Genomic DNA, 25,356 nt, shown 5'->3' with positions numbered 1-25,356 from the left:
GTGTGCATTGAGTGTGTAGGTTCTGGTGCCAACTCTGTCAAAAGACTGAGTTCTGCCATCTTGCTCAGGAGACACCACAGGGTCTATTCACAGGGGCTGTCCCCACTCCAGCAGACACGGGGGCTTTGACCTGCTCTGTTGCCAGCCTGGGTCGGTTCACCCCTCCTTAAGCAACCTGCTGATCTCCAGCTCCCTGGGAACCACCATGTCGGTGTCTGTCGTGCGAAGGACCCCCGCTCGGCATAGCGCCCTGTGGCATCGAACCCCCGAGCTCAGGCAGTTCCACAGCCTAAGTCTCCCAGACGCTTGGACTACAGACACAAGCCACCGTGCCCGACGGGATTTGCTGGAGTCGACAGAGGATATCAAGTTTCCCTCTTATTGATCGTCAGCGATAGAGAAGACCCTAAAAAAGTCTGAAACATCTGAACATTTATGTTTCAAATGTGTTGGAGTGTGGCCACAGACAAGAGTCCACACTATGGTGTATTTGGGAGGGAGGCAATGCAATTGACTAGCATCTCATCTGCACCATTTTGTCCACATGAGAACAGCAACATTTCTTGGCCTTATGTGTCAACGCTCATAGAATGTAATTGGAAATGGATGGTCAAATCAAGCGCTGAACAGTTTTCCAAAAAAATAAAAGTGTTACGACGGATTTGAACCCAGAACACCATTACCGAAAGGGCAACATCTTACAGCTTATGCCATCAGAGGCACTAGGGTTTCAGTGGAAAAGCGAGAATTGGTTTGCATCCCACAGAGTGAGGGGAACTACAGAAGCTTCAATAAGTCAGAATCGGTAAAAGTGTGCATTGAGTGTGTAGGTTCTGGTGCCAACTCTGTCAAAAGACTGAGTTCTGCCATCTTGCTCAGGAGACACCACAGGGTCTATTCACAGGGGCTGTCCCCACTCCAGCAGACACGGGGGCTTTGACCTGCTCTGTTGCCAGCCTGGGTCGGTTCACCCCTCCTTAAGCAACCTGCTGATCTCCAGCTCCCTGGGAACCACCATGTCGGTGTCTGTCGTGCGAAGGACCCCCGCTCGGCATAGCGCCCTGTGGCATCGAACCCCCGAGCTCAGGCAGTTCCACAGCCTAAGTCTCCCAGACGCTTGGACTACAGACACAAGCCACCGTGCCCGACGGGATTTGCTGGAGTCGACAGAGGATATCAAGTTTCCCTCTTATTGATCGTCAGCGATAGAGAAGACCCTAAAAAAGTCTGAAACATCTGAACATTTATGTTTCAAATGTGTTGGAGTGTGGCCACAGACAAGAGTCCACACTATGGTGTATTTGGGAGGGAGGCAATGCAATTGACTAGCATCTCATCTGCACCATTTTGTCCACATGAGAACAGCATCATTTCTTGGCCTTATGTGTCAACGCTCATAGAATGTAATTGGAAATGGATGGTCAAATCAAGCGCTGAACAGTTTTCCAAAAAAATAAAAGTGTTACGACGGATTTGAACCCAGAACACCATTACCGAAAGGGCAACATCTTACAGCTTATGCCATCAGAGGCACTAGGGTTTCAGTGGAAAAGCGAGAATTGGTTTGCATCCCACAGAGTGAGGGGAACTACAGAAGCTTCAATAAGTCAGAATCGGTAAAAGTGTGCATTGAGTGTGTAGGTTCTGGTGCCAACTCTGTCAAAAGACTGAGTTCTGCCATCTTGCTCAGGAGACACCACAGGGTCTATTCACAGGGGCTGTCCCCACTCCAGCAGACACGGGGGCTTTGACCTGCTCTGTTGCCAGCCTGGGTCGGTTCACCCCTCCTTAAGCAACCTGCTGATCTCCAGCTCCCTGGGAACCACCATGTCGGTGTCTGTCGTGCGAAGGACCCCCGCTCGGCATAGCGCCCTGTGGCATCGAACCCCCGAGCTCAGGCAGTTCCACAGCCTAAGTCTCCCAGACGCTTGGACTACAGACACAAGCCACCGTGCCCGACGGGATTTGCTGGAGTCGACAGAGGATATCAAGTTTCCCTCTTATTGATCGTCAGCGATAGAGAAGACCCTAAAAAAGTCTGAAACATCTGAACATTTATGTTTCAAATGTGTTGGAGTGTGGCCACAGACAAGAGTCCACACTATGGTGTATTTGGGAGGGAGGCAATGCAATTGACTAGCATCTCATCTGCACCATTTTGTCCACATGAGAACAGCATCATTTCTTGGCCTTATGTGTCAACGCTCATAGAATGTAATTGGAAATGGATGGTCAAATCAAGCGCTGAACAGTTTTCCAAAAAAATAAAAGTGTTACGACGGATTTGAACCCAGAACACCATTACCGAAAGGGCAACATCTTACAGCTTATGCCATCAGAGGCACTAGGGTTTCAGTGGAAAAGCGAGAATTGGTTTGCATCCCACAGAGTGAGGGGAACTACAGAAGCTTCAATAAGTCAGAATCGGTAAAAGTGTGCATTGAGTGTGTAGGTTCTGGTGCCAACTCTGTCAAAAGACTGAGTTCTGCCATCTTGCTCAGGAGACACCACAGGGTCTATTCACAGGGGCTGTCCCCACTCCAGCAGACACGGGGGCTTTGACCTGCTCTGTTGCCAGCCTGGGTCGGTTCACCCCTCCTTAAGCAACCTGCTGATCTCCAGCTCCCTGGGAACCACCATGTCGGTGTCTGTCGTGCGAAGGACCCCCGCTCGGCATAGCGCCCTGTGGCATCGAACCCCCGAGCTCAGGCAGTTCCACAGCCTAAGTCTCCCAGACGCTTGGACTACAGACACAAGCCACCGTGCCCGACGGGATTTGCTGGAGTCGACAGAGGATATCAAGTTTCCCTCTTATTGATCGTCAGCGATAGAGAAGACCCTAAAAAAGTCTGAAACATCTGAACATTTATGTTTCAAATGTGTTGGAGTGTGGCCACAGACAAGAGTCCACACTATGGTGTATTTGGGAGGGAGGCAATGCAATTGACTAGCATCTCATCTGCACCATTTTGTCCACATGAGAACAGCAACATTTCTTGGCCTTATGTGTCAACGCTCATAGAATGTAATTGGAAATGGATGGTCAAATCAAGCGCTGAACAGTTTTCCAAAAAAATAAAAGTGTTACGACGGATTTGAACCCAGAACACCATTACCGAAAGGGCAACATCTTACAGCTTATGCCATCAGAGGCACTAGGGTTTCAGTGGAAAAGCGAGAATTGGTTTGCATCCCACAGAGTGAGGGGAACTACAGAAGCTTCAATAAGTCAGAATCGGTAAAAGTGTGCATTGAGTGTGTAGGTTCTGGTGCCAACTCTGTCAAAAGACTGAGTTCTGCCATCTTGCTCAGGAGACACCACAGGGTCTATTCACAGGGGCTGTCCCCACTCCAGCAGACACGGGGGCTTTGACCTGCTCTGTTGCCAGCCTGGGTCGGTTCACCCCTCCTTAAGCAACCTGCTGATCTCCAGCTCCCTGGGAACCACCATGTCGGTGTCTGTCGTGCGAAGGACCCCCGCTCGGCATAGCGCCCTGTGGCATCGAACCCCCGAGCTCAGGCAGTTCCACAGCCTAAGTCTCCCAGACGCTTGGACTACAGACACAAGCCACCGTGCCCGACGGGATTTGCTGGAGTCGACAGAGGATATCAAGTTTCCCTCTTATTGATCGTCAGCGATAGAGAAGACCCTAAAAAAGTCTGAAACATCTGAACATTTATGTTTCAAATGTGTTGGAGTGTGGCCACAGACAAGAGTCCACACTATGGTGTATTTGGGAGGGAGGCAATGCAATTGACTAGCATCTCATCTGCACCATTTTGTCCACATGAGAACAGCAACATTTCTTGGCCTTATGTGTCAACGCTCATAGAATGTAATTGGAAATGGATGGTCAAATCAAGCGCTGAACAGTTTTCCAAAAAAATAAAAGTGTTACGACGGATTTGAACCCAGAACACCATTACCGAAAGGGCAACATCTTACAGCTTATGCCATCAGAGGCACTAGGGTTTCAGTGGAAAAGCGAGAATTGGTTTGCATCCCACAGAGTGAGGGGAACTACAGAAGCTTCAATAAGTCAGAATCGGTAAAAGTGTGCATTGAGTGTGTAGGTTCTGGTGCCAACTCTGTCAAAAGACTGAGTTCTGCCATCTTGCTCAGGAGACACCACAGGGTCTATTCACAGGGGCTGTCCCCACTCCAGCAGACACGGGGGCTTTGACCTGCTCTGTTGCCAGCCTGGGTCGGTTCACCCCTCCTTAAGCAACCTGCTGATCTCCAGCTCCCTGGGAACCACCATGTCGGTGTCTGTCGTGCGAAGGACCCCTGCTCGGCATAGCGCCCTGTGGCATCGAACCCCCGAGCTCAGGCAGTTCCACAGCCTAAGTCTCCCAGACGCTTGGACTACAGACACAAGCCACCGTGCCCGACGGGATTTGCTGGAGTCGACAGAGGATATCAAGTTTCCCTCTTATTGATCGTCAGCGATAGAGAAGACCCTAAAAAAGTCTGAAACATCTGAACATTTATGTTTCAAATGTGTTGGAGTGTGGCCACAGACAAGAGTCCACACTATGGTGTATTTGGGAGGGAGGCAATGCAATTGACTAGCATCTCATCTGCACCATTTTGTCCACATGAGAACAGCAACATTTCTTGGCCTTATGTGTCAACGCTCATAGAATGTAATTGGAAATGGATGGTCAAATCAAGCGCTGAACAGTTTTCCAAAAAAATAAAAGTGTTACGACGGATTTGAACCCAGAACACCATTACCGAAAGGGCAACATCTTACAGCTTATGCCATCAGAGGCACTAGGGTTTCAGTGGAAAAGCGAGAATTGGTTTGCATCCCACAGAGTGAGGGGAACTACAGAAGCTTCAATAAGTCAGAATCGGTAAAAGTGTGCATTGAGTGTGTAGGTTCTGGTGCCAACTCTGTCAAAAGACTGAGTTCTGCCATCTTGCTCAGGAGACACCACAGGGTCTATTCACAGGGGCTGTCCCCACTCCAGCAGACACGGGGGCTTTGACCTGCTCTGTTGCCAGCCTGGGTCGGTTCACCCCTCCTTAAGCAACCTGCTGATCTCCAGCTCCCTGGGAACCACCATGTCGGTGTCTGTCGTGCGAAGGACCCCCGCTCGGCATAGCGCCCTGTGGCATCGAACCCCCGAGCTCAGGCAGTTCCACAGCCTAAGTCTCCCAGACACTTGGACTACAGACACAAGCCACCGTGCCCGACGGGATTTGCTGGAGTCGACAGAGGATATCAAGTTTCCCTCTTATTGATCGTCAGCGATAGAGAAGACCCTAAAAAAGTCTGAAACATCTGAACATTTATGTTTCAAATGTGTTGGAGTGTGGCCACAGACAAGAGTCCACACTATGGTGTATTTGGGAGGGAGGCAATGCAATTGACTAGCATCTCATCTGCACCATTTTGTCCACATGAGAACAGCATCATTTCTTGGCCTTATGTGTCAACGCTCATAGAATGTAATTGGAAATGGATGGTCAAATCAAGCGCTGAACAGTTTTCCAAAAAAATAAAAGTGTTACGACGGATTTGAACCCAGAACACCATTACCGAAAGGGCAACATCTTACAGCTTATGCCATCAGAGGCACTAGGGTTTCAGTGGAAAAGCGAGAATTGGTTTGCATCCCACAGAGTGAGGGGAACTACAGAAGCTTCAATAAGTCAGAATCGGTAAAAGTGTGCATTGAGTGTGTAGGTTCTGGTGCCAACTCTGTCAAAAGACTGAGTTCTGCCATCTTGCTCAGGAGACACCACAGGGTCTATTCACAGGGGCTGTCCCCACTCCAGCAGACACGGGGGCTTTGACCTGCTCTGTTGCCAGCCTGGGTCGGTTCACCCCTCCTTAAGCAACCTGCTGATCTCCAGCTCCCTGGGAACCACCATGTCGGTGTCTGTCGTGCGAAGGACCCCCGCTCGGCATAGCGCCCTGTGGCATCGAACCCCCGAGCTCAGGCAGTTCCACAGCCTAAGTCTCCCAGACGCTTGGACTACAGACACAAGCCACCGTGCCCGACGGGATTTGCTGGAGTCGACAGAGGATATCAAGTTTCCCTCTTATTGATCGTCAGCGATAGAGAAGACCCTAAAAAAGTCTGAAACATCTGAACATTTATGTTTCAAATGTGTTGGAGTGTGGCCACAGACAAGAGTCCACACTATGGTGTATTTGGGAGGGAGGCAATGCAATTGACTAGCATCTCATCTGCACCATTTTGTCCACATGAGAACAGCAACATTTCTTGGCCTTATGTGTCAACGCTCATAGAATGTAATTGGAAATGGATGGTCAAATCAAGCGCTGAACAGTTTTCCAAAAAAATAAAAGTGTTACGACGGATTTGAACCCAGAACACCATTACCGAAAGGGCAACATCTTACAGCTTATGCCATCAGAGGCACTAGGGTTTCAGTGGAAAAGCGAGAATTGGTTTGCATCCCACAGAGTGAGGGGAACTACAGAAGCTTCAATAAGTCAGAATCGGTAAAAGTGTGCATTGAGTGTGTAGGTTCTGGTGCCAACTCTGTCAAAAGACTGAGTTCTGCCATCTTGCTCAGGAGACACCACAGGGTCTATTCACAGGGGCTGTCCCCACTCCAGCAGACACGGGGGCTTTGACCTGCTCTGTTGCCAGCCTGGGTCGGTTCACCACTCCTTAAGCAACCTGCTGATCTCCAGCTCCCTGGGAACCACCATGTCGGTGTCTGTCGTGCGAAGGACCCCCGCTCGGCATCCCTACTAACACACGCAGGTTGCGCAAACGTTCGACATACGGCCGCTATAGGTGACGATTCGTGTGCGCCGCGTGCGGAAATTACGCGGCCATTTACGGAAACGCGAGATCTGCCGTTTAGTAGACGCTACGTAAGAACGACACGTCATTCCGAAGTTGCGGCCGCGTGCAAAGAACGCACGTGATCACGTGGGCAGGAACCTCCGTTATAAACTCACCTGGCTGACACTAGATTTACAGGTATTTATATGACTTGGTCTGCACGTCTTTTTCGCACGGTGCAAATACGGTGCGGCCGCGTGCAAAAAACGTGGGCAGGAACTTCCGTAATAAACTCACTTGGCTGACACTAGATTTACAGGTATTTATATGACTTGGTCTGCACGTCTTTTTCGCACGGTGCAAATATGGTCACTTACTTACTAAACCCTGACCACTGGCTATATTTAGCATTTGCAGTACCACTGGCTATATTTAGCATTTACCAGTACAAAAACGAATTAATGCTATATGGGGATATAGCAGCAAGCATTATGATACAAACCAATATAAGACTGAACAGTTTAGAACATTTTATTACACAAAGTACATTACAAATTAAAAGTATACATATTTACAAGGATGAGGTTTACGGTCTGTCACATTACGCATAGCCAGAAAAGCAAAAAAAAGCATGTACAAGCTCTGGCTAGCAACCCATTATCTGACAATTGCAAAAGTTCTAAAAACAAAAATGAAACCAGACCGGGAACAGACCGTTGTATCCCACAAAAAAAAGGTTAAAATTTACAAAAACTATTTACAAAAAAGGCATCCATCCTGGCAGGCTGGAAAGGCAGGTTTAGGGAGACGGGCTGGGGGTCCCACATCTGAATCGAGGGTCTGGGCAGAAGAGGTCATCCTCATCTGAATACTCCACTGTGGTCAGGGCTGGAGCTGCGGTCAGGGGCTGGGCTGGGGAGGTCAGCTGGGCTGGAGCAGATGCCTAAGGACATAATGAAATGGCTGTAAAAGCAAGTCGCATACGTTCATTGGAAGCGTGCCATGTCACTGGATACGAGACTGCCTGACATCACATACCTTTTTGCATCGAGCAGGGGCATGTTTCAGCATCTCCTGCAGCTGGGCAGACACCTCCGTCACAGTGGTGCTTGGCTTACAGGCCATAACTGCACCTTTTAACCAAAAAGGGAATGGTTTCAATGCACATGGCATGAAGCAAAGACAATGTATTATTTTGCGAAAATATGAACAATCCCTTACGTAAAATAACATTGTAGAGGGTCATATTCTTCAGAGGCTTCTTCCCCCTCTTCCCATGGACGCTGTAGACACACCACACTCTGTGTATGGCAATGGCTGACAGCACCCGCCGGACCACATCTGGCAGATCTTTGCCGCCAATGGAACTCAGATATCGTGTCTGCAAAACATAAAGACAATCATTTACTTTTACATTTCCTTAACACTTCTCTGCAAAAATAAGGAACAAAGTTCTGCCTTGAAGTTACTCACCATCTTCCTTTGATGATCCTTGTCCTTCAGCTGCTCCTCCAAGACCAGCAGCTCCTCCTCCGTTTTAGCAGGGTGCAGGTCATCCAGTACTGCTCCCCGATAGCTGTCTGCAGACTCGCCGGACAGTCTCTGCTCCAGTCTCTGCTCCAGCCTCATCATTGTCTGTGCCATCTCCCTCAGACTCTGCATGACGCTGGAGAACTGCTGACACATCATCCTCTGGAAGTCTGGATATTAAACACAGATGTGGCTATAAGTAATTGTACGGTCCCATAATGGATATTCAGCTCAAAGTATATCCCTACATGCAGCATGAAGTAGTTCACAAAATTCAGCATACCAGCATCTGCAGAGCTTGATGGCAACACTGCTGGAGCTGTTGGTCTCACAGGCGATGGCATCAGAGAACTACCTGAAAACCAGAGGATAAAGGGATGAGCAGGAAACTATGGTGCTGGCGGCGTAGTGATTCTGGCATAAGGGGAAGAATCAACTCGACATGAGAAATGTCAGACCCTGACCTGGCCGGGGTGCTAATCGCTGATGCATGCTGCTCGTGCCTGGACGTCTGAAGGGCTGAAGGGCCTGGGCTCACAGCGCCTTGGCTCAAAGGACCCGGGCGATGAACATCTACTGCCGAGTAGTGAGATGTGAGATGAGCGAATTAGTGAACTGAGTACATGAGTCTTCAGACAGTCCTGAGTTAACTGTAAGTGTGCAAATATGCATAGACATTTCACCAACACAAACATGCATGGATACCTGCATTGATAACTGGCAGAGCAGGCCTTCCGGCTCTGGCACCTGGCATAGCTGGTCTGGTGTGAGTTCTGCCGACCGGCTGCCTGGGCACTGGAACATATAGTAGAGGTAAATTAGCTCAGATTAGTCAACTCAAGTAGTACTCTTTTGGGACTGTTGAATGCACTTTATTATATTACCTTCGTCACTGGAGTCATAGCGTGTGTTGCGCTGTCTCTTCCTTGTGTCTTGGGAGTTAATCCATTGATGACTGCTGCTCAAACACCTTCGCCAAGGCACTGGCTACTTCATAATGCTCCGTGTGTTCCTCAGCAGAGACAGAGGTTGTCATGGCTCCTCTTGATGTGCTTGTGGAGGTAGATCTGGGAGGTATAGGAGAATGGGCACTCAGAGCAGGAGAACACCCAAGTCTTGCACAGCAATGAGAGAGACCATTAAAAAGGATTATCTCACCTGTAGTACAAGTTCAAATATAGAGTGATTATACGTCATTGTAAATGAGAGCTTACTCTCAATTGATTCACGAGGTTAAATAAAGATTGAATGAATATGTAGCTAGTGGGGGGTTACAACCACACAACTGTGGAGAGAGAATGAGACACTTGGTTCCCTCCTCTACTGGTGTTCATGGCCATGGCCACACACCTGGAATACTCCAACCCTGATTTAAAGGCATAAAAGTGGGGAACACATTCTGGCGTCAGTGATGCGTCTTATGAATCTCACATGTCTACCGCTAACTCAATATCAATATTCCCATTTGTTTATCCCGTCTTTGGAAACGTATGTGCATTTGTACTTACGTGTGCCTGCCTATATTGATGATCAGGTGTTTCTCCACCTAAGGGCTGGCCAGACAGAACCATCAGAGACCATTGGGCTGAGCTGAGGAGAGAGCGACATGTTAGAGTGTATGTGTGCATATGTATATGGTGCTCTTCTGTTAATACTCATGAGGGCATTCAACTGAACAAGACTCACAGAGCCTGTGGTGCTGTCCCAGGACTGCCCCTGGCCACGCCTGTCCCCGTCTTAGCGCCTCTTCCTGCCCCGCTCACCTGCTTCTTGCTCAGTTCAAACAAGAACTGGGAGGTTGGCAACTGAGAGCATGGGAGGGGAGAGAGGGAGAGAGAGAGAGAAAGTGGGTGGGTGACCCTCTCGTTGGCTGACATGCACACTCCACAGGACCACGTGCCAAAAGCCAAGATGGCTGCTATTACAAATCCTGCTAGCTAGCCTAGCTCCGTTGTTGGGGCTTCTAGTGTTCTGTTAACGTTAAAATCGGAAAAATGAATGCCTAAAAACAAACACATACTAACGGTGTCGTGGGTTAATGCGAAATCAATGAGTAAGCTAATTATCACATTTTATTCCAAGCGATGAAACAGTACGAACGTGCAGGAGCTCGCGCGAGCCTGTTATTAGGAAACAATGGCCCACAACAACACTTCATAAAAGTTATAGTGTACACAACTGAAATATTCTCACGTTGCCAAGCCAACATTATAATTTAAGCTACAATTATACAAAAGCGAACGTTTTAACAATAATTGCGAGAGTAATTTTACGTAGGCTACTTAGCTAGCCATGTACAGAAAAAGGCTAATCACGTTAGCTAGTTAGCTAGTTAGCCAACATTGGAAAGAGCATCTGCATATAGATAATCATTACAATAGGGTAGCTTGCACATAACGTTGGTGTTTTACTGGGACGATACCAAAATACATAGTATGTATGTATACATTGAAATTGAGATACTTACATGATCTGTGTTGTCGACACAAAGACTGCACAGTCGTGTCTTTCTCAATAATTTCTGTATCAAACGGAGCGGAAGTTTCCAAGTGTGTCTTCTTCGCTGGGTTTAGTGGCGGATGTGCATACCGCCACCTACTGGCACAGAGTGTGTAACTTGTTTGTCTAGTTATTAAATTGTGTCACCTAAAGTAGCCCAATGCTTTGCATTCTACGTTCACTGCTCAGCGTTCATTGCTCGCATTTAGGTTGCAAAATTAGGAGTTTATTCATAGGCATATTTTTTATCATTATTTTTATTAGGCCTAGACTGCAAATCTTTAGTGTTAATATTTACTGTAAATGAGAAATTACACACAAAACAGACATGCAGGATTTCTCCTCATTATTACAATTCTGTAACTGTATGACTTCAAAATGTATTTTAAAACCTAAGTAATTTACAAATGTTCTGACCCACTGTGACACATTTCCAATAAAGTCAGATTGGGACTGTGATCTAACCACATTGTCACGTTATTTAATTACATCGTAGTTACGGATTTAAGCAGCAGTGGCGGCTACGTTCCCTTACAGTGTACTTGAGGACGGCTATTTTGGTTATTTTGCGACTGAAAAGGCAAGTGTCAGCTAGGTGTCAGCTAGGTCCGCTGCTGGTGACGTCGCAAAGTTACCACAATTACACCAATGTGTCCCGTCAGTTTTACGTACTGTGTTAGTAGGGATAGCGCCCTGTGGCATCGAACCCCCGAGCTCAGGCAGTTCCACAGCCTAAGTCTCCCAGACGCTTGGACTACAGACACAAGCCACCGTGCCCGACGGGATTTGCTGGAGTCGACAGAGGATATCAAGTTTCCCTCTTATTGATCGTCAGCGATAGAGAAGACCCTAAAAAAGTCTGAAACATCTGAACATTTATGTTTCAAATGTGTTGGAGTGTGGCCACAGACAAGAGTCCACACTATGGTGTATTTGGGAGGGAGGCAATGCAATTGACTAGCATCTCATCTGCACCATTTTGTCCACATGAGAACAGCATCATTTCTTGGCCTTATGTGTCAACGCTCATAGAATCCCTACTAACACAGTACGTAAAACTGACGGGACACATTGGTGTAATTGTGGTAATTTTGCGACGTCACCAGCAGCGGACCTAGCTGACACCTAGCTGACACTTGCCTTTTCAGTCGCAAAATAACCAAAATAGCCGTCCTCAAGGACACTGTAAGGGAACGTAGCCGCCACTGCTGCTTAAATCCGTAACTACGATGTAATTAAATAACGTGACAATGTGGTTAGATCACAGTCCCAATCTGACTTTATTGGAAATGTGTCACAGTGGGTCAGAACATTTGTAAATTACTTAGGTTTTAAAATAAATTTTGAAGTCATACAGTTACAGAATTGTAATAATGAGGAGAAATCCTGCATGTCTGTTTTGTGTGTAATTTCTCATTTACAGTTAATATTAACACTAAAGATTTGCAGTCTAGGCCTAATAAAAATAATGATAAAAAATATGCCTATGAATAAAGTCCTAATTTTGCAACCTAAATGTGAGCAATGAACGCTGAGCATTGAACGTAGAATGCAAGGCATTGGGCTACTTTACAATTGAAGAACTAGACAAACAAGTTACACACTCTGTGCCAGTAGGTGGCGGTATGCACATTAAAGTTGTTTGCGATCCGCCACTTAACCCAGCGAAGGAGAAGAAGAACGAGAACGGTAAACTTCCGCCGTTTGAAACAGAAGAAAGACCAACATGCTGTCTCCCCGCGACAACACAGATCATGTAAGTATCTCAATTTCAATGTATACATACATACTATGTATTTTGGTATCGTCCCAGATAAAACACCAACGTTATGTGCAAGCTACCCTATTGTAATGATTCTCTATCTGCAGATGCTCTCTTTCCAATGTTGGCTAACTAGCTAGCCAGCTAACGTGATTAGCCTTTTTCTGTACATGGCTAGCTAAGTAGCCTACGTAAAATTACTCTCGCAATTATTGTTAAAACGTTCGCTTTTGTGTAATTGTAGCTTAAATTATAATGTTGGCTTGGCAACGTGAGAATATTTCAGTTGTGTACACTATAACTTTTATGAAGTGTTGTCGTGGGCCATTGTTTCCTAATAACAGGCTCGCGCGAGCTCCTGCACGTTCGTACTGTTTCATCGCTTGGAATAAAATGTGATAATTAGCTTACTCATTGATTTCGCATTAACCCATGACACCGTTAGTATGTGTTTGTTTTTAGGCATTCATTTTTCCGATTTTAACGTTAACAGAATACTAGAAGCCCCAACAACGGAGCTAGGCTAGCTAGCAGGATTTGTTATAGCAGCCATCTTGGCTTTTGGCACGTGGTCCTGTGGAGTGTGCATGCCAGCCAACGAGAGGGTCACCCACCCACTCTCTCTCTCTCTCTCCCTCTCTCCCCTCCCATGCTCTCAGTTGCCAACCTCCCAGTTCTTGTTTGAACTGAGCAAGAAGCAGGTGAGCGGGGCAGGAAGAGGCGCTAAGACGGGGACAGGCGTGGCCAGGGGCAGTCCTGGGACAGCACCACAGGCTCTGTGAGTCTTGTTCAGTTGAATGCCCTCATGAGTATTAACAGAAGAGCACCATATACATATGCACACATACACTCTAACATGTCGCTCTCTCCTCAGCTCAGCCCAATGGTCTCTGATGGTTCTGTCTGGCCAGCCCTTAGGTGGAGAAACACCTGATCATCAATAAAGGCACACGTAAGTACAAATGCACATACGTTTCCATAGACGGGATAAACAAATGGGGATATTGATATTGAGTTAATGTTAGCGGTAGACATGTGAGATTCATAAGACGCATCACTGACGCCAGTGACGCCACAATATCAGGGAAATTGAGCAATTGCTTCCCTGTAGTGCAAACTTGCAAGATTCGCTCAGTTATTAACCCTTCTTGCCTTTTTTGTTGTTGGTTTTCTCTCTCCTCCTTCCTCTCTGTGCAGTTCTCCTGTGTGCTGAGCCGCTATCCCATGTATTGCCACTGCTGACAGGGTAGAGCTCAGCCCCATGCAGAAGTGAGTGATGAGGAGAGGTAAGATCATTTTCCCGTTTTTTTCCCCTCCAGTTTTAGGAACCGTCTCAAGAATGTGTTCCCCACTTTTATGCCTTTAAATCAGGGTTGGAGTATTCCAGGTGTGTGGCCATGGCCATGAACACCAGTAGAGGAGGGAACCAAGTGTCTCATTCTCTCTCCACAGTTGTGTGGTTGTAACCCCCCACTAGCTACATATTCATTCAATCTTTATTTAACCTCGTGAATCAATTGAGAGTAAGCTCTCATTTACAATGACGTATAATCACTCTATATTTGAACTTGTACTACAGGTGAGATAATCCTTTTTAATGGTCTCTCTCATTGCTGTGCAAGACTTGGGTGTTCTCCTGCTCTGAGTGCCCATTCTCCTATACCTCCCAGATCTACCTCCACAAGCACATCAAGAGGAGCCATGACAACCTCTGTCTCTGCTGAGGAACACACAGAGCATTATGAAGTAGCCAGTGCCTTGGCGAAGGTGTTTGAGCAGCAGTCATCAATGGATTAACTCCCAAGACACAAGGAAGATACAGCGCAACACACGCTATGACTCCAGTGACGAAGGTAATATAATAAAGTGCATTCAACAGTCCCAAAAGAGTACTACTTGAGTTGACTAATCTGAGCTAATTTACCTCTACTATATGTTCCAGTGCCCAGGCAGCCGGTCTGTAGAACTCAGACCAGACCAGCTATGCCAGGTGCCAGAGCTGGAAGGCCTGCTCTGCCAGTTATCAATGCAGGTATCCATGCATGTTTGTGTTGGTGAAATGTCTATGCATATTTGCACACATACAGTTAACTCAGGACTGTCTGAAGACTCATGTACTCAGTTCACTAATTCGCTCATCTCACATCTCACTACTCGGCAGTAGATGTTCATCGCCCGGGTCCTTTGAGCCAAGGCGCTGTGAGCCCAGGCCCTTCAGCCCTTCAGACGTCCAGGCACGAGCAGCATGCATCAGCGATTAGCACCCCGGCCAGACCAGGTCAGGGTCTGACATGTCTCATGTCGAGTTGATTCTTCCCCTTATGCCAGAATCACTACGCCGCCAGCACCATAGTTTCCTGCTCATCCCTTTATCCTCTGGTTTTCAGGTAGTTCTCTGATGCCATCGCCTGTGAGACCAACAGCTCCAGCAGGGTTGCCATCAAGCTCTGCAGATGCTGGTATGCTGAATTTTGTGAACTACTTCATGCTGCATGTAGGGATATACTTTGAGCTGAATATCCATTATGGGACCGTACAATTACTTATAGCCACATCTGTGTTTAATATCCAGACTTCCAGAGGATGATGTGTCAGCAGTTCTCCAGCGTCATGCAGAGTCTGAGGGAGATGGCACAGACAATGATGAGGCTGGAGCAGAGACTGGAGCAGAGACTGTCCGGCGAGTCTGCAGACAGCTATCGGGGAGCAGTACTGGATGACCTGCACCCTGCTAAAACGGAGGAGGAGCTGCTGGTCTTGGAGGAGCAGCTGAAGGACAAGGATCATCAAAGGAAGATGGTGAGTAACTTCAAGGCAGAACTTTGTTCCTTATTTTTGCAGAGAAGTGTTAAGGAAATGTAAAAGTAAATGATTGTCTTTATGTTTTGCAGACACGATATCTGAGTTCCATTGGCGGCAAAGATCTGCCAGATGTGGTCCGGCGGGTGCTGTCAGCCATTGCCATACACAGAGTGTGGTGTGTCTACAGCGTCCATGGGAAGAGGGGGAAGAAGCCTCTGAAGAATATGACCCTCTACAATGTCATATTACGTAAGGGATTGTTCATATTTTCGCAAAATAATACATTGTCTTTGCTTCATCCCATGTGCATTGAAACCATTCCCTTTTTGGTTAAAAGGTGCAGTTATGGCCTGTAAGCCAAGCACCACTGTGACGGAGGTGTCTGCCCAGCTGCAGGAGATGCTGAAACATGCCCCTGCTCGATGCAAAAAGGTATGTGATGTCAGGCAGTTAATTTTCTCGTATCCAGTGACATGGCACGCTTCCAATGAACGTATGCGACTTGCTTTTACAGCCATTTCATTATGTCCTTAGGCATCTGCTCCAGCCCAGCTGACCTCCCCAGCCCAGCCCCTGACCGCAGCTCCAGCCCTGACCACAGTGGAGTATTCAGATGAGGATGACCTCTTCAGCCCAGACCCTCGATTCAGATGTGGGTGACCCCCAGCCCGTCTCCCTAAACCTGCCTTTCCAGCCTGCCAGGATGGATGCCTTTTTTGTAAATAGTTTTTGTAAATTTTAACCTTTTTTTTGTGGGATACAACGGTCTGTTCCCGGTCTGCCTGCCACAGAATGCGCACTGTTTCATTTTTGTTTTTAGAACTTTTGCAATTGTCAGATAATGGGTTGCTAGCCAGAGCTTGTACATGCTTTTTTTTGCTTTTCTGGCTATGCGTAATGTGACAGACCGTAAACCTCATCCTTGTAAATATGTATACTTTTAATTTGTAATGTACTTTGTGTAATAAAATGTTCTAAACTGTTCAGTCTTATATTGGTTTGTATCATAATGCTTGCTGCTATATCCCCATATAGCATTAATTCGTTTTTGTACTGGTAAATGCTAAATATAGCCAGTGGTACTGCAAATGCTAATATAGCCAGTGGTCAGGGTTTAGTAAGTAAGTGACCATATTTGCACCGTGCGAAAAAGACGTGCAGACCAAGTCATATAAATACCTGTAAATCTAGTGTCAGCCAGGTGAGTTTATGACGGAGGTTCCTGTCCACGTTTTTTGCACGCGGCCGCACCGTATTTGCACCGTGCGAAAAAGACGTGCAGACCAAGTCATATAAATACCTGTTAATCTAGTGTCAGCCAGGTGAGTTTATGACGGAGGTTCCTGCCCACGTGATCACGTGCGTTCTTTGCACGCGGCCGCAACTTCGGAATGACGTGTCGTTCTTACGTAGCGTCTACTAAACGGCAGATCTCGCGTTTCCGTAAATGGCCGCGTAATTTCCGCACGCGGCGCACACGAATCGTCACCTATAGCGGCCGTATGTCGAACGTTTGCGCAACCTGCGTGTGTTAGTAGGGATGTAATTGGAAATGGATGGTCAAATCAAGCGCTGAACAGTTTTCCAAAAAAATAAAAGTGTTACGACGGATTTGAACCCAGAACACCATTACCGAAAGGGCAACATCTTACAGCTTATGCCATCAGAGGCACTAGGGTTTCAGTGGAAAAGCGAGAATTGGTTTGCATCCCACAGAGTGAGGGGAACTACAGAAGCTTCAATAAGTCAGAATCGGTAAAAGTGTGCATTGAGTGTGTAGGTTCTGGTGCCAACTCTGTCAAAAGACTGAGTTCTGCCATCTTGCTCAGGAGACACCACAGGGTCTATTCACAGGGGCTGTCCCCACTCCAGCAGACACGGGGGCTTTGACCTGCTCTGTTGCCAGCCTGGGTCGGTTCACCCCTCCTTAAGCAACCTGCTGATCTCCAGCTCCCTGGGAACCACCATGTCGGTGTCTGTCGTGCGAAGGACCCCCGCTCGGCATAGCGCCCTGTGGCATCGAACCCCCGAGCTCAGGCAGTTCCACAGCCTAAGTCTCCCAGACGCTTGGACTACAGACACAAGCCACCGTGCCCGACGGGATTTGCTGGAGTCGACAGAGGATATCAAGTTTCCCTCTTATTGATCGTCAGCGATAGAGAAGACCCTAAAAAAGTCTGAAACATCTGAACATTTATGTTTCAAATGTGTTGGAGTGTGGCCACAGACAAGAGTCCACACTATGGTGTATTTGGGAGGGAGGCAATGCAATTGACTAGCATCTCATCTGCACCATTTTGTCCACATGAGAACAGCAACATTTCTTGGCCTTATGTGTCAACGCTCATAGAATGTAATTGGAAATGGATGGTCAAATCAAGCGCTGAACAGTTTTCCAAAAAAATAAAAGTGTTACGACGGATTTGAACCCAGAACACCATTACCGAAAGGGCAACATCTTACAGCTTATGCCATCAGAGGCACTAGGGTTTCAGTGGAAAAGCGAGAATTGGTTTGCATCCCACAGAGTGAGGGGAACTACAGAAGCTTCAATAAGTCAGAATCGGTAAAAGTGTGCATTGAGTGTGTAGGTTCTGGTGCCAACTCTGTCAAAAGACTGAGTTCTGCCATCTTGCTCAGGAGACACCACAGGGTCTATTCACAGGGGCTGTCCCCACTCCAGCAGACACGGGGGCTTTGACCTGCTCTGTTGCCAGCCTGGGTCGGTTCACCCCTCCTTAAGCAACCTGCTGATCTCCAGCTCCCTGGGAACCACCATGTCGGTGTCTGTCGTGCGAAGGACCCCCGCTCGGCATAGCGCCCTGTGGCATCGAACCCCCGAGCTCAGGCAGTTCCACAGCCTAAGTCTCCCAGACGCTTGGACTACAGACACAAGCCACCGTGCCCGACGGGATTTGCTGGAGTCGACAGAGGATATCAAGTTTCCCTCTTATTGATCGTCAGCGATAGAGAAGACCCTAAAAAAGTCTGAAACATCTGAACATTTATGTTTCAAATGTGTTGGAGTGTGGCCACAGACAAGAGTCCACACTATGGTGTATTTGGGAGGGAGGCAATGCAATTGACTAGCATCTCATCTGCACCATTTTGTCCACATGAGAACAGCATCATTTCTTGGCCTTATGTGTCAACGCTCATAGAATGTAATTGGAAATGGATGGTCAAATCAAGCGCTGAACAGTTTTCCAAAAAAATAAAAGTGTTACGACGGATTTGAACCCAGAACACCATTACCGAAAGGGCAACATCTTACAGCTTATGCCATCAGAGGCACTAGGGTTTCAGTGGAAAAGCGAGAATTGGTTTGCATCCCACAGAGTGAGGGGAACTACAGAAGCTTCAATAAGTCAGAATCGGTAAAAGTGTGCATTGAGTGTGTAGGTTCTGGTGCCAACTCTGTCAAAAGACTGAGTTCTGCCATCTTGCTCAGGAGACACCACAGGGTCTATTCACAGGGGCTGTCCCCACTCCAGCAGACACGGGGGCTTTGACCTGCTCTGTTGCCAGCCTGGGTCGGTTCACCCCTCCTTAAGCAACCTGCTGATCTCCAGCTCCCTGGGAACCACCATGTCGGTGTCTGTCGTGCGAAGGACCCCCGCTCGGCATAGCGCCCTGTGGCATCGAACCCCCGAGCTCAGGCAGTTCCACAGCCTAAGTCTCCCAGACGCTTGGACTACAGACACAAGCCACCGTGCCCGACGGGATTTGCTGGAGTCGACAGAGGATATCAAGTTTCCCTCTTATTGATCGTCAGCGATAGAGAAGACCCTAAAAAAGTCTGAAACATCTGAACATTTATGTTTCAAATGTGTTGGAGTGTGGCCACAGACAAGAGTCCACACTATGGTGTATTTGGGAGGGAGGCAATGCAATTGACTAGCATCTCATCTGCACCATTTTGTCCACATGAGAACAGCATCATTTCTTGGCCTTATGTGTCAACGCTCATAGAATGTAATTGGAAATGGATGGTCAAATCAAGCGCTGAACAGTTTTCCAAAAAAATAAAAGTGTTACGACGGATTTGAACCCAGAACACCATTACCGAAAGGGCAACATCTTACAGCTTATGCCATCAGAGGCACTAGGGTTTCAGTGGAAAAGCGAGAATTGGTTTGCATCCCACAGAGTGAGGGGAACTACAGAAGCTTCAATAAGTCAGAATCGGTAAAAGTGTGCATTGAGTGTGTAGGTTCTGGTGCCAACTCTGTCAAAAGACTGAGTTCTGCCATCTTGCTCAGGAGACACCACAGGGTCTATTCACAGGGGCTGTCCCCACTCCAGCAGACACGGGGGCTTTGACCTGCTCTGTTGCCAGCCTGGGTCGGTTCACCCCTCCTTAAGCAACCTGCTGATCTCCAGCTCCCTGGGAACCACCATGTCGGTGTCTGTCGTGCGAAGGACCCCCGCTCGGCATAGCGCCCTGTGGCATCGAACCCCCGAGCTCAGGCAGTTCCACAGCCTAAGTCTCCCAGACGCTTGGACTACAGACACAAGCCACCGTGCCCGACGGGATTTGCTGGAGTCGACAGAGGATATCAAGTTTCCCTCTTATTGATCGTCAGCGATAGAGAAGACCCTAAAAAAGTCTGAAACATCTGAACATTTATGTTTCAAATGTGTTGGAGTGTGGCCACAGACAAGAGTCCACACTATGGTGTATTTGGGAGGGAGGCAATGCAATTGACTAGCATCTCATCTGCACCATTTTGTCCACATGAGAACAGCATCATTTCTTGGCCTTATGTGTCAACGCTCATAGAATGTAATTGGAAATGGATGGTCAAATCAAGCGCTGAACAGTTTTCCAAAAAAATAAAAGTGTTACGACGGATTTGAACCCAGAACACCATTACCGAAAGGGCAACATCTTACAGCTTATGCCATCAGAGGCACTAGGGTTTCAGTGGAAAAGCGAGAATTGGTTTGCATCCCACAGAGTGAGGGGAACTACAGAAGCTTCAATAAGTCAGAATCGGTAAAAGTGTGCATTGAGTGTGTAGGTTCTGGTGCCAACTCTGTCAAAAGACTGAGTTCTGCCATCTTGCTCAGGAGACACCACAGGGTCTATTCACAGGGGCTGTCCCCACTCCAGCAGACACGGGGGCTTTGACCTGCTCTGTTGCCAGCCTGGGTCGGTTCACCCCTCCTTAAGCAACCTGCTGATCTCCAGCTCCCTGGGAACCACCATGTCGGTGTCTGTCGTGCGAAGGACCCCCGCTCGGCATAGCGCCCTGTGGCATCGAACCCCCGAGCTCAGGCAGTTCCACAGCCTAAGTCTCCCAGACGCTTGGACTACAGACACAAGCCACCGTGCCCGACGGGATTTGCTGGAGTCGACAGAGGATATCAAGTTTCCCTCTTATTGATCGTCAGCGATAGAGAAGACCCTAAAAAAGTCTGAAACATCTGAACATTTATGTTTCAAATGTGTTGGAGTGTGGCCACAGACAAGAGTCCACACTATGGTGTATTTGGGAGGGAGGCAATGCAATTGACTAGCATCTCATCTGCACCATTTTGTCCACATGAGAACAGCAACATTTCTTGGCCTTATGTGTCAACGCTCATAGAATGTAATTGGAAATGGATGGTCAAATCAAGCGCTGAACAGTTTTCCAAAAAAATAAAAGTGTTACGACGGATTTGAACCCAGAACACCATTACCGAAAGGGCAACATCTTACAGCTTATGCCATCAGAGGCACTAGGGTTTCAGTGGAAAAGCGAGAATTGGTTTGCATCCCACAGAGTGAGGGGAACTACAGAAGCTTCAATAAGTCAGAATCGGTAAAAGTGTGCATTGAGTGTGTAGGTTCTGGTGCCAACTCTGTCAAAAGACTGAGTTCTGCCATCTTGCTCAGGAGACACCACAGGGTCTATTCACAGGGGCTGTCCCCACTCCAGCAGACACGGGGGCTTTGACCTGCTCTGTTGCCAGCCTGGGTCGGTTCACCCCTCCTTAAGCAACCTGCTGATCTCCAGCTCCCTGGGAACCACCATGTCGGTGTCTGTCGTGCGAAGGACCCCCGCTCGGCATAGCGCCCTGTGGCATCGAACCCCCGAGCTCAGGCAGTTCCACAGCCTAAGTCTCCCAGACGCTTGGACTACAGACACAAGCCACCGTGCCCGACGGGATTTGCTGGAGTCGACAGAGGATATCAAGTTTCCCTCTTATTGATCGTCAGCGATAGAGAAGACCCTAAAAAAGTCTGAAACATCTGAACATTTATGTTTCAAATGTGTTGGAGTGTGGCCACAGACAAGAGTCCACACTATGGTGTATTTGGGAGGGAGGCAATGCAATTGACTAGCATCTCATCTGCACCATTTTGTCCACATGAGAACAGCATCATTTCTTGGCCTTATGTGTCAACGCTCATAGAATGTAATTGGAAATGGATGGTCAAATCAAGCGCTGAACAGTTTTCCAAAAAAATAAAAGTGTTACGACGGATTTGAACCCAGAACACCATTACCGAAAGGGCAACATCTTACAGCTTATGCCATCAGAGGCACTAGGGTTTCAGTGGAAAAGCGAGAATTGGTTTGCATCCCACAGAGTGAGGGGAACTACAGAAGCTTCAATAAGTCAGAATCGGTAAAAGTGTGCATTGAGTGTGTAGGTTCTGGTGCCAACTCTGTCAAAAGACTGAGTTCTGCCATCTTGCTCAGGAGACACCACAGGGTCTATTCACAGGGGCTGTCCCCACTCCAGCAGACACGGGGGCTTTGACCTGCTCTGTTGCCAGCCTGGGTCGGTTCACCCCTCCTTAAGCAACCTGCTGATCTCCAGCTCCCTGGGAACCACCATGTCGGTGTCTGTCGTGCGAAGGACCCCCGCTCGGCATAGCGCCCTGTGGCATCGAACCCCCGAGCTCAGGCAGTTCCACAGCCTAAGTCTCCCAGACGCTTGGACTACAGACACAAGCCACCGTGCCCGACGGGATTTGCTGGAGTCGACAGAGGATATCAAGTTTCCCTCTTATTGATCGTCAGCGATAGAGAAGACCCTAAAAAAGTCTGAAACATCTGAACATTTATGTTTCAAATGTGTTGGAGTGTGGCCACAGACAAGAGTCCACACTATGGTGTATTTGGGAGGGAGGCAATGCAATTGACTAGCATCTCATCTGCACCATTTTGTCCACATGAGAACAGCAACATTTCTTGGCCTTATGTGTCAACGCTCATAGAATGTAATTGGAAATGGATGGTCAAATCAAGCGCTGAACAGTTTTCCAAAAAAATAAAAGTGTTACGACGGATTTGAACCCAGAACACCATTACCGAAAGGGCAACATCTTACAGCTTATGCCATCAGAGGCACTAGGGTTTCAGTGGAAAAGCGAGAATTGGTTTGCATCCCACAGAGTGAGGGGAACTACAGAAGCTTCAATAAGTCAGAATCGGTAAAAGTGTGCATTGAGTGTGTAGGTTCTGGTGCCAACTCTGTCAAAAGACTGAGTTCTGCCATCTTGCTCAGGAGACACCACAGGGTCTATTCACAGGGGCTGTCCCCACTCCAGCAGACACGGGGGCTTTGACCTGCTCTGTTGCCAGCCTGGGTCGGTTCACCCCTCCTTAAGCAACCTGCTGATCTCCAGCTCCCTGGGAACCACCATGTCGGTGTCTGTCGTGCGAAGGACCCCCGCTCGGCATAGCGCCCTGTGGCATCGAACCCCCGAGCTCAGGCAGTTCCACAGCCTAAGTCTCCCAGACGCTTGGACTACAGACACAAGCCACCGTGCCCGACAGGTTTTGCTGGAGTCGACAGAGGATACCAAGTTCCCCTCTTATTGATCGTCAGCGATAGAGAAGACCCTAAAGAAGTCTGAAACATCTGAACATTTATGTTTCAAATGTGTTGGAGTGTGGCCACAGACAAGAGTCCACACTATGGTGTATTTGGGAGGGAGGCCATGCAATTGACTAGCATCTCATCTGCACCATTTTGTCCACATGAGAACAGCATCATTTCTTGGCTCTTATGTGGCCACGCTCATAGAATAGAATAGAATGTCCTTGGAGATGGATGGTCAAATCAACCACTGAACAGGGTTCTCCCATAAAATAAAAGTGGTTTCAATGGATTTGAACCTTGAACACCGCTACTGAGCAGGCAAGGTCTTACAGCTTATGCCAACAGAGGCACTATTTCCTTGGAAAAGCAAGTGTAGTAGGGAGCACTGCTCCCACATAATTGCAGCACAGATAGCCACTCCCCCAGGAAGTCCATATATGGGCAGAGTGCAGCACAGGTAGGAACCCCGACCCTGTACCAATTTCCCTTGGCCCAATTAGAGGAGTCTACAGGTGCTCTAGAGGGTAATTGGTAGCTTTGTGTAACCTCCACCTGGTTAGGACCTCACCCCAGCACCAGTGTTCGCTCCGTCTGTCCGTATTATTATTATTATTATAATAACAACAATAAAATAATAATAAAAATAGCAACAACAACAATAATAATAATAATAATAGTAATGATAATAATTATAATAATAATAATACATTTGCTTCATATAGCACCGATCAGGAGACCCAAGGTTGCTTTACTTAGTGACAGAAAGAGACAAAGTCAGACAAAGAGACCATTTGCATCAACCAACAGGGGGCAGCAAAGGAAGGGCCCAAAACGCCCCTTGGCATTGCTGGCATCAGTGAGACAGGCTGTTTCTCTTCCTCGGGGGATGGATGCCCAGGGCCATGCAAGCGCAGACCGGCGGGGAGGACGCATAGCAGACGGTGACGTGCGAACACACTCCCAACAAAACAGACAGATGTCTCCATTAATGTTGGGAATGATAATGAATGATTTGAATAGTGGCTGGGAACACACAAACACACACACACACATGCGCACACACACATACAAACACATTCACCAGAAAAGAGAGGGGCAATTAGGGAGAATGTACTGGGGCACACACACACACACACACACACACACACACACACACACACACACCCACACACACACACACACACACACACACAGGGTCTGAAATCAAAATCAAAGTGATGCTTTGTCACAACAACTTTGCATACATGCCGCCCCCACCCACACACCCACGTACACACACCCGCACACACACTCACACACACGCGCACACACACACACACACACACACTTCCCATCCCTCTGTGAAGTAGGCAACAGTGATGCAATCAGAATTCAGGTGAGGTATGCAAGTTTGGCATGCACACACTCACAATTATGTGAACAATAACTAGGCTATGTGAAATGATGGTCCAAACAGTCATGATGGCAATGATGATGATGATGATGGTAATGATGATGGCATAGGCTTCATTAGCAATCTCCAGAGTTTCCACTGGAGGGTTCTCTGAGTGTCTCAACACCATTTCTGGAAGTCTTAGTTCTGACGACACCCCGTCACCAAACAAAAAATGTTACTCCAAGATGGCTTCTTTCAGGGCTCTACGCTCTAACTCCATCCGCCCTCTCTCTCTCTCTCTCTCTCTCTCTCCCTTTCTCTCTCCCTCCCTCTCTCTCCCTCTCTCCCTCTCTCTCCCTCTCACCCTCTCTCTCTCTCTACCTCTCTCTCCCTCTCTCCCTCTCTCCCTCTCTCTCTCTCTACCTCCCTCTCTCTCTCTCTCCCTCTTTCTCTCCCTCCCTCTCTCCCTCCCTCCCTCCCTCTCTCACCCTCTCCCTCTCTCCCTCTCTCTACCTCCCTCTCTCTCTCCTCTCTCTCTCTCTCTCTCTCACCCTCTGTTCTCCCATAGTGGCAGAAGGCGCTTGGAGACCTTGGCATCCGCGAACACGCTAACCGCTAACTGCTAACCTCACCACGCTACGACACCATCTGCTGTGCCTTCCTACATCATGCCATCTTCAATTAAGCAAAAGCCCCCCGATTCCAATGTGTTTAGGAAGGTTGCCGTTTAAACCAACCCTGACCTTAGCAGGAATGCTATCAGTGCTACTAGCGGGTATCAATTAGCCCC

At 47.9% G+C, this 25,356-nt stretch overlaps 1 protein-coding gene and 2 long non-coding RNA genes across 3 annotated transcripts; 1 reads left to right on the top strand and 2 right to left on the bottom strand.

Annotated features, from left to right (window-relative positions):
- Nucleotides 1-7,572: 7,572 nt before the first annotated feature.
- LOC311310724 (uncharacterized protein) lies at nucleotides 7,573-8,330 on the bottom strand. Its single transcript, XM_084440257.1, has 4 exons — nucleotides 8,248-8,330; nucleotides 7,996-8,155; nucleotides 7,813-7,907; nucleotides 7,573-7,717 (listed from the first exon to the last, which is right to left on the bottom strand). The coding sequence occupies exons 1-4, from the start codon at nucleotides 8,248-8,250 to the stop codon at nucleotides 7,574-7,576; spliced, it is 402 nt and encodes a 133-aa protein (XP_084296383.1). The 5' UTR covers nucleotides 8,251-8,330; the 3' UTR covers nucleotide 7,573.
- A 9-nt stretch (nucleotides 8,331-8,339) lies between these two features.
- LOC311310723 lies at nucleotides 8,340-8,884 on the bottom strand. The gene is made up of 3 exons (XR_014630506.1): nucleotides 8,769-8,884; nucleotides 8,588-8,659; nucleotides 8,340-8,474 (listed from the first exon to the last, which is right to left on the bottom strand). It is a non-coding gene; the product is annotated as an uncharacterized lncRNA (long non-coding RNA).
- Nucleotides 8,885-14,724: 5,840 nt separating this feature from the next.
- LOC311310146 lies at nucleotides 14,725-15,312 on the top strand. Its single transcript, XR_014630490.1, has 3 exons — nucleotides 14,725-14,843; nucleotides 14,953-15,024; nucleotides 15,138-15,312. It is a non-coding gene; the product is annotated as an uncharacterized lncRNA (long non-coding RNA).
- Nucleotides 15,313-25,356: the final 10,044 nt, after the last annotated feature.

The sequence above is a fragment of the Borostomias antarcticus genome (assembly GCF_949987555.1).
Source record: "Borostomias antarcticus genome assembly, chromosome: 6".
NCBI lineage: Eukaryota > Metazoa > Chordata > Actinopteri > Stomiiformes > Stomiidae > Borostomias > Borostomias antarcticus.
Note: the sequence above shows the minus strand (reverse complement) of the source record. Positions and strands in the feature narration are given on the sequence as shown.